Genomic DNA, 9,781 nt, shown 5'->3' with positions numbered 1-9,781 from the left:
GTTTAGATATTCTGAGCCAATATATAAGTATTTAGCGTGGTTTCGACGTTAAACGCATACATAAATTAAAGGCCATATATTCTAAATTTATTTTGCAAAAAATATTTTTACAAAAAAGTCAACCGGAGAAATCCTTACGTCTTTGTAAACATTTTGCTTTAAAAAGATTATTCTTATCTTTGCCACAGCGTGACCGTGAAGCATTTGTCACTTGTTAGCACTAAATTAAAAAGGCTGCAGGACGAAGTGTCTCATCCGGATTTACCCCGCACTGAGCTAAGTGCGAAATTAATTTGCGCGAAAGAAATGACAAGAAAAAAGAAACTACATGATCGGCTATATATATTTTCAATAGGACCATTTTAGTGTTGTAACTTATAATTTAGCTTTCGTTGAGAAAAAGGTAACGACCATGGCTGTGTCACAAATGTCTAAGCCCCTAATATTTATGGTTTATTACCAGAAAGGGACTGGCGGGTCATCTAGGCAGATCTATGCCTCCATTTACTGTTTTTTGGCTCTACTAGATTTTGTCCTAAAAAGTGTAGTAGCTAAAAAGAGCATTTACAAGAATTATATTTAGATATATATTTTGTCACTTTGGTAGACTTAGGATTCCTTTTCTATGCGTATTTGTTCAAAAACTTTATAAAGACATAAAAAGCGACAAACACGCATCATACATCAGGCGCGCCGCGACATCAAGGACCGTTCAGGGGATTGCCAAGTGTCCGACTGTGATAAGGACCGTTTCTTTTCCTGGTCCGCCGAGTCACCAGCAAAGCACACACGGCACTACATCGATCATGCAAGGGCAGCTACAGCCGGGCGATAACGTGGGAATTCTGGCGACGAGCGATGAATTTTCGCCGGCGCCGAACCTGTGGATAGACGGCGGCTGCAACGCGACAACTCAGGTCTCGTTCGTCGGGCAGGTCGACAAGCATTTGCCGGGTATCCTTTCATCTGTGCGCACGCTCTTGGCGCTGAGTCAATACCCCCTCGCAACTGCGCTGCTCTTCTATTTGGCCTGTCGTCTTTGGGAAACCAAGTGCTTGGCAAGTCGTGATCGGTCGGCACCCTGGCCGCTCCCCGACGGTTGCATGGGCTTTCCGTTCGTCGGTGAACTTTTACACTTTTTGTTTCTCGTGAGTATAACTACAGACAGTCGGTGTGTTACTTTGATTAGTACGATGTACGATATAGGATTCAGCAGTTGGGGGAAGGGGGGGGGGAATCCGTAACCTGAGTTAAATCCGTAATCCGAGTACTCTGTTCTCAGTTTCTTATAGAGGGTTTCTTGTAAAAAAAACTCTTATAAACTCAGAAAAAAACAAATGAACCAGTCCTGGTGAAAAAGTGTACAATTCTTAATAAACGTTTTTTGTATGCATAAGAAACCACTATACCAGTAGAATTTAGGGTAAATTACAATGGATTCGCTTGCTCTCTTGTTTAACTTAAAAATAGAAAATATATATAGAAAATTCAAGCAACTTTTACTAGTCCACAGGGCCGACAGGAGTAGGGCTTGAGCTACGGAAAAATGCAAAAAAATTCGTAAAATGACATGGTTGACATTTGTTAAAACATTTTTGGCACCATTTTAAGCCAATCTAGATGGCGTGGCCGCAAAATTTTTTCCGGGGGAGTATCCCCCGGACCCACCAATATTTCGGCTCCCAACGCTCGCCTGCGGTCTATGCCCTTACCACAAAAGTCGTCCCCCTTTCCTTGAAATAGCTCCGGCGTCGCTGTTTGCCCGCCATGTTGTATTCTAATTTTATGGTAGGCACCGTCTCCGCTATGTTTGTCTAATGACCGTGTACACAATCGGAACACTGCCGACGCAATTGACTTTCTCGGCACGTTGGCTTTCATTGGCATTGTTTTCTTCGAACAGGGAGCATCGTATCAGCGCAAGCGCTGTCAGCAGTACGGCGACATCTACAGAACCCACCTTTTCGGAAGGCCGTCTGTCGTCGTTATCGGATCTAAAAACGTGCGGCCCATATTGCTCGGCGAAGGTGAAAACACATATCAACACATTTCATGATTTTTTTATTTTTTAAAGTAGAAAATCATACCTGGTTAAGAAGATAAGCGCTTAGTTTTCGGGCTGAATTCTTTTAACATTTAGATAAAACTGTTTGGCTGCCGTCTGTAATCAGAACTTTTAATAGCGTATATACCACGGTCCTTTTTATCCCATGGGCGTGCGGTCTAGCGATTTTCCATTAAGACACTTTTTCAAAAGAACTTGCTTCGGGATGACGAAACTGCTGTGCTCGTGAGCGGTTCGACCTTAATTCTTGAACAACCTAGCTATTTAGCATTTTTCTGTGGCCAACCCCTATACTTAAGGTGACATGGTTCGTCATTTTGCAGGCCAACTAGTGGAAGCTGTTTGGCCGAGCACCACCCGTCGTATCCTTGGAACTCACGGGATCGTAAACGGTGACCGAGAGACCCACGTGAAGATCAAGCGTTTGGCATTGCGAGCGTTCTCTCCCAAATATATCAGTAGATACACGCCCGTGATGAAGGAACGCATCATGAGCCACATTCAGGTTTCGATCAGTCGTAAAAAAAAGATTTACTTGCCCTATAGCTACTTCTCATAATTTTCTGGTGTTAATCATTAACAGTCATGCTGTTATGTTTCGCGTCGCATTATTTTTAATGTTTCGGTTAGCGTTAGGTCGAAGGTGGTAGCTATCACCTTGTTAACAACTATAACGTTTGATGACGGATTTTATCTTATATCTATACCTTGAAAGATGCTGAAATCCTATACAATTAATCTTCCAACCCTATTACTTAGCGTAAAATAATTGCTAACCGTACCCACAAAATTTACGCTTTTAATGTGATTTCTGTCATATACAGGAGTGGCAGACCCGAGAATCTGTAGCACTGTTCGAGGCGTGTACTCAAATGGTTTCCAAAACCATGATGACCGTGTTGCTCGGAATTCTACCAGACGATCCTTATATCCAGAATTATATCAAAGCAGAGGACGACATTGTCAACAGCATTCTGAGCCTGCCAGTAAATCTGCCTGGCTTTAAATTTAGAAAGGTATTACATGCGACACAGCGTCTAGTCTAACTGACTCCGATTTGATTGGCGTTTTTTAAGTAGGCTACTTTCTATTCCTATAACTAGCTAAAATTTGTACAAATTCGACGATTATATCACCTTAAGCTATCCGTGCCACGTTAACTGTTTTATAACGTTAAAGTGCGACTGTTTTGTGATGTAAGGTAAGTGACGTGTAGTTTAACGTTATCGACATTTATACACTTTTATTGCGATAGAAATAATAACGATTTTAGTCTGATCACGGATTAGCGGTTGAACGTTATTTTACCAGGATGCTTATGGATTTGTTACAGGGCCTAATGGCGCAAAAGTACATTTTCGACAAGGTCGAGTCCGATCTGAGGCGAAAACTTGACTCGTCCGACGAGAAGTTATTTCAAACCTATGAGGGAGGGGAGAGGTATGAAAGCGTCCTGGTCAATATTCTAAAGCTTGCTCGACTGGAACAAGTAGAAGTCACATTAAAGAACTTACAAAATCTATCGCTGGAATTTATTTTTGCCGGATCACAAAGCATCCGGTGTTCCTCTTCTTCTCTTGTCCTTCATATTTGTAAACACCCAAAGGTGAGGATGACGTATTTATTTCGCGTTGTTTTTCGTCTATCAAAAGTAAATGTGTTTGAAAAAAGCACTTTTAACCTCTTATCGCGCAACTGGAAAACTATAGCGGCTGCACAATGGTAAAATAAGGCATATGAATGAACAGGTGATGGAGAGATTAAGAAAAGAAATCCGATCCAGCGGTTTGTGGGACGTACCTCTGGAGCAACTCGGTCATCGAGAAATAGAAGCCCTTCCCTTTCTACGTAATGTCGTCTATGAAACGTTGCGCGTCACACCAACCATTCCAGGAGCGGTCCGTGTTGCCCTTAAGACATTCGAGCTCGGGGTAAGTCGTATGTTGCGTGTTTGTAAGTTTAGGCGGGCAATACTCCCAACAGCGTGTAGTCAGTGATTTACCTCCTAGATTGTCAATGTAAAAAACGTCTTAACCGTCTTATCACAGGGTTACCAGATCCCTAAAGGCTGGCAGGTAGTGTACAGCATCAGGTACACGCACGAAAAGGCAGCCGGTAAGATTTTGTACGACGACCAGCGCAGCGAGTTCGACCCAGATGAATACTTCGGCAAGCTCGCCGCAGACAAATCCCGATCAAAAGGTGACGAAACGACCGGGAAAACAGCGGACTCTGCTTCCTCCTCCACCGCTTACGGCTTTATCCCGTTCGGCAAGGGAGCGAGGATGTGCGCTGGGAAGAACTACGGCCTCCTGTTCCTTCGCGTTTTCCTCTTCCAGCTGGCCCGGACGGTGGATGTAAGTTTGGTTGGAAGCGACGCTCGGATGGAAACCTGCCCGATGATGCGACCTCACAAGTCGGTCAAAATACGAGTTCGGCCAATACAAAATTTGGAAGCAACATGAGACCGCCAAAACCTACGTTTGGCAGTCGATTTATTTATTTTAAAACATAAAGCGATTTTTTTAATTGATTGCATTCAACTGAAGGTGGTATTTGAAAACCTTCTTTTATTGATGAACGGATTGTTGTTACATACAGACACATATAGTGTTTTTTAATGTTATAAGTTGGTATGTAAAAACGTATTTAACATACTAGCCTTAAATAACTTAATTAACATTAAAAATATTTATTTTAAAACAGGCTGTGTTTGTTTTGTGTTATTTTGAAGTGTTAAAAACGTGTTGTGTTATTTTGAAGTTGTAAAGCGATTTATACTACAAATACTGTTTAAAAACAAACTTTCAAACATAAACTGGACTGACTTATTGTTATAATTTAGTCCTGTTTCAGGCTCACACTCTCTGCAAAACTAACTGAGAAGTATTTTATGGATACAACGCTTATAAAAATCCATATAGCTTTTTTTGTCAGTCGTCTGTCGCAAATACTCGGCTTAGCGCGTCTTCACCTAAAACAGGACAAAAACAATAGTTTTGAAAAAGTTCTATGAAACTTTTGAATAAGAAAAGGCAACAGCGACAATAAACAAAGGTCATAAAAGACCTTAAAATTTTCTCGCTGCACGACAAAGTGAAGCACCAAAATAAACACAAGACTTGTGAGCTGACGCATTGTGCACGATTGGTAGTAGAGGAGTCACACCCGTTGACCAAAGTCCGACTTTCTACATTTTTCAACAAACTTACTTTCTGTAATTGAAAATCCATTCGATGGGCAAAACGTTTAACGAGGACCAGGGCCGATCAGGAGTTCAAAAAGAAAAGAAAACCATTCAGTAGACCGGCAATTTCGATAAAACGCGCATCTACTCGTCGTTGAATCCCATTTCGAGATCGTCGTCATTTTCTTCGTCGCTAGCGTTCATCATGTAGGGCGGGAAAAACTTAGCGGCGGTGGCGTGAACGACCTGCGACGAGGCGTAGCTCGGCGGAGGTGCCTGCTGCTGCTGTTGCTTGTAGGCCGCCTTTGTGGCAGGGGCGATATTGTGGCCTCTGAAGGTTGTCGGGCGCTGCTCCGGCACGCCGGGTTGCGGCGAATGCACGCCAGAAACCACAGTCTTTGCTCGCACCTCTTTACCAGCGGAGCTAGGCCCTGAGTTCATCAGAATCGCCATGAGCGTCTTTATGGTGAAGGCGGCGTGCATTGATATTGGGGCCTGTTGCTGTTGTAGTGGCTCTGTGACAGTGGCTGCGTGTGGCGGTTGCACATCTGCAGAGCTCAAAATCGTCGGTTGTTGTTGCGGTTGCCTGTCGCCACCCGATGCCGCAAAGACGCGGTTTATGGAGGCGCCAGCTCGCTGTGAGGATGGCAGCAGAGAGCTGGATGGCTTAAGGACGAGCTGCGTAAACACAGGTGATTTTGGTTGAATGGGTAACCCCGCACTACATAGCCCACCCACATTACCCTGATTATGGAAAGGCAGTTTCAATACCATAGTTTGGCCCGAATCTTTCCGATTGGCCACGATCGATTTGTGACACAAAATAGAGATAAATAGAGATATACAAAACCTATTTTGTTTTCAAAACCACTTTGGCACATCCAACACATATAGCAGCTAAAAAATTTAAGGATTAGGAATGCTGTGGTTTCGCAAAAACTTTGCAGTAATACGTTTTATTAAACAGGCCAAGATATTGATTATTACAGACAAACAACAAAAAATATATCATAATAATATATATCCATAGCGAAAACAAAATATTTTTTTATCTCGTAAAAATTGGCTTCAGTTTGGCAAAAAAAGTTTTTTTATGTGCAAAACAGTAAACACAAGTACACAAGTCAAGGTCTCAAACCTCCTTTTGTGATAACCTTGTGAATGCTGGTAGCCTACACCAGTGTTTCCGAAACGGTCCGAACGTTAGCCCCGACGCTGACCAGCTGTTAACAAAAGTAAAAATAAATAACTTACAAACACGACTGGGTTAAACTTCTCGGTGCAACTGAGGCTTACCTTTGGGGTGACCGGTTTGAGGAATGCAGTGGCGGTGCAAACAGGTACCGTGAGTGTTTTCGAGACTCCTGTATACTTAAGTTGTGACATTTGGCTCGTCAGGATTATGTTGCCAATCTCGAGGAATTCAGCCTAGGGAAAGATTTACATATATTTAAGTGCTATTTTAACCCAAATAAGATATTTTGTGTTTAATCTCCAGTGAACTTACAAATGGAATTACGATTTGCGATGAAAACGGAAAACAACTGGGCTCTTCCATGAAAGCAGCAAAAAAGGCAAAAGCGCAAGTTACAATGTCGCGAATAGGAATGGCTGTTCCTAGAATGGGTAATTGGGAATAAAATAACTTAACGGACAACAAGTTACGTCCCACCTTACACGTTCAGCGTTAAGAGTCAATTCTTAGTTCAAGTATTTCCATAGAAATCCAAATCGTTTGTTAAAAATACTTTAAATCATGGATGCACAACCTGCGGCCGTGTCCATGTTTAAGAAAACAAAACTGTTAGCGGACGTACGTCAGGGGTGAAAGTAGAATATTTTTTTACCAGAATAATGAAAATTTCACCGAATCAAAAATGTTGAAACTCATCAAAATATTTTAAGATGACGTCTATTTAACGCCGTAAAGTAACGTGTAAAACAAGTAAGCTTCAAAAACGCAGGGCTACATTAGATGTGCTGCAAAAATATGCAACTGAAATCTTAGTTTAAATACATTCAAAGTAGGCCTAATGGCGGGATGGTCTGGTGAAAACGGCATATGGCCAGGCAGGTTAAGCAAGGACATTTTTTACCGATATGACAACCTATGCAAAAATTATTTTACCAGAACGTCGTTCGTGATTAAAGTAACTTTGTTGCATAATTACAAACCAGTTTCTCCAAACAGCACGCTTCCTAAATTTACCTAACTTGTGACCTAGTATCTGAAACGATATTCAGATAAGCAAACGTTGAAACGCTCAAAGATAATTTTACAGTTTATTGGGCAAAAATCGTTTTTTTTGCCTAACATCTCTTTAAAGGTAGAAATCACTGTATTGAAACGCTAATTATGGCTAAAAGTTCTTTAACAATTTGTATCGGATCGGCGCCGATACAGTCACACTAAGGCAAGCTGGAACTTTTCGCCAGACAGGACACAACGGGCCTCCAGCAAAGGGGGTTAGTAGACAATTGTGTACTTGGTGAATCAGATAACTTTCCAAAGATCTACATTACGAGTAACTCAGTTCGCACGCATGGCGCTGTAGGCATTGCGACCATAAAACTGCAGGGTCGATGAAATTCATCCCACGCAGTTCAAACTTTTTCTCATTGTGAAGTTTGATTAAAAGTCTGGCCTGGTGTTTGGTCTGGAGGTGGATAGTTGTTGGTTCTCCTTAAAACCTTACGAGATTGCATATATTTGAACAGTCGGCTGTGCATTTATAGTTGCTCTTTACTTGAATTGAGTGACACGTCAGGGTTTTAATTCTACTTATACGATTTGCTGTTTGCGGAGCATTGTTGGATGTAGTAATCAGAGTTGTTACAATTGCCAACGTTCAAAGCAAACACGACAAGTACAGCTTTGTCGCTCCATTTACCAATTAGGAAGCATATTTCAAGGTAACACATTTTTAATAAGAATATTTTAAGATGCCAACAAGGGAAACGGGTCTACATTCTGCATATTTCTAACAAAATGTCGATCGCATAACAATCAAACAGCTATACAGATAGCTGCAGTCAACAGGACTCAAAACCTAAACGTGCACGTATGATAAGTGCACATTGTGCGCACAATGTGCACGTTTTGTTTCGTGCACCAATGACAAGTGCACATTGTGCACGATTTGTTTCGTGCATGGATGATAAGTGCACATTGTGCGCACAAGGTGCACGTTTTGTTTCGTGCACGGATGATAAGTGCACATTGTGCGCACAAGGTGCACGTTTTGTTTCGTGCACCTATGACAACTGGGCTCTTCCAAGAAAGCAGCAAAAAGGTCAATAGCGCAAGTTGTGATGTCGCGAATAGGAATGGCTGTTCCTGGAATGGGTAATTGGGAATAAAATAACTTAACGGACAACAAGTTACTCTTCATAATTACATCAAGTAACATTCAAGTTTAAAATCCAAAAATATTGCGAAGAAGAAACTGGCTTTGGGTAATTTCCGATTCTGTTGGAATATTCCGTATTTATCTTTTTTTATAGTGAGCATGTTAAAGGGTGTTCACGATATCAAACTTCAGGTATTAAAATTATTGAAAAAATATGTTTTTCGTCTTAGTTTAATTCTTATATGTAAGTGATTGTGATGCAAAGAGGATCACTTTTTATAAAGACAGTAATAGGTAACTCAACTTGAATGGTCAAGGGAATATATGGAGCAATGATTAACCTATTTGTTTGTGTGTCGCAGAACTATTCCATCATGAACGCCCCTATACAAGTTGCCTTGGTCGGCATTTGGTAAATCACAATAAACGACGTTTGATATTTATAACGTGCGTTATACTTGTAAAGATTTCGAAAATAATTTTTCGTTGCTTCAGCCTCTGCTTCGCCACGCCCCTCTGCTGTGCTCTCTTTCCACAAATGAGGTAACGTTCACATATTTGTTGGATGCTTGTTTATACCAACCTATACTTCGCCACCGATTGTCGATTTATTGTCGCTTAATGCCCGATAGCCCTACTGTCCGATGGCAGGTGTCTTAAAACGGAATACGCCTAATTTGAAATTAGCCCAAAGCATGCTCAACAAATATCACTGAGTCATGCAAATGACTCAGGAACTGCTTGGTCACCGCCGCCATTTCCATTTACTCTGTTGCAGCTCCATGTCAGTGTCATCAATCGAGCCAGAACTTCAGGAGTCGATTCGCAGCACCTCCTTCCCGTGCCAAAGTTTCGTAACCGAACCAATTCTTTTTAATCATAAAAGCGCTTTTTTACCAAAAATAAGAACGTTTATTTAAACTTAAAAAAAACTGTCTAGTAGAAATGCGCATCACTACATCAAAGTGTCTCTCGGTGAGCTGACTTTTGTTTTTTCACACCAAGCTATATAATATTATGTGAATGCTAGCCTATACACAGTTTACTATATCAAAAGCAGGGAGTCGAACCGTTTGACTTTTCCGGTTCAGGTTCGGTTCAGGTTCAAGGATTTATTCGGAATCCGGTTCAGTTCCGGTTTCGGTTCAGAGGAATTTCAAAGTGACGGTTCAGCTCCGG

At 41.5% G+C, this 9,781-nt stretch overlaps 1 protein-coding gene across 1 annotated transcript; it reads left to right on the top strand.

The window, feature by feature from the left end:
* The first annotated feature begins 806 nt into the window (after positions 1–806).
* LOC146163929 (cytochrome P450 26A1-like) lies at positions 807–4,530 on the top strand. The gene is made up of 7 exons (XM_083380634.1): positions 807–1,148; positions 1,904–2,027; positions 2,389–2,570; positions 2,890–3,081; positions 3,399–3,671; positions 3,814–3,996; positions 4,114–4,530. The coding sequence occupies exons 1-7, from the start codon at positions 807–809 to the stop codon at positions 4,528–4,530; spliced, it is 1,713 nt and encodes a 570-aa protein (XP_083236760.1).
* The last annotated feature ends 5,251 nt before the right edge of the window (positions 4,531–9,781 follow it).

The sequence above is a fragment of the Ascidiella aspersa genome, chromosome 2 (assembly GCF_963924565.1).
Source record: "Ascidiella aspersa chromosome 2, kaAscAspe10.2, whole genome shotgun sequence".
Lineage (NCBI taxonomy): Eukaryota > Metazoa > Chordata > Ascidiacea > Phlebobranchia > Ascidiidae > Ascidiella > Ascidiella aspersa.
The sequence above is the reverse complement of the archived record's forward strand: the minus strand, read 5'-3'. Positions and strand labels throughout refer to the sequence as shown.

Coding starts and splice junctions, on each gene's coding strand:
- LOC146163929 (XM_083380634.1), top strand. CDS start 807: ATGCAAGGGCAGCTACAGCCGGGCGATAACGTGGGAATTCTGGCGACG. Junction 3,672..3,813: donor ATATTTGTAAACACCCAAAG/GTGAGGATGACG, acceptor ATGAATGAACAG/GTGATGGAGAGATTAAGAAA. Junction 3,997..4,113: donor TTAAGACATTCGAGCTCGGG/GTAAGTCGTATG, acceptor GTCTTATCACAG/GGTTACCAGATCCCTAAAGG.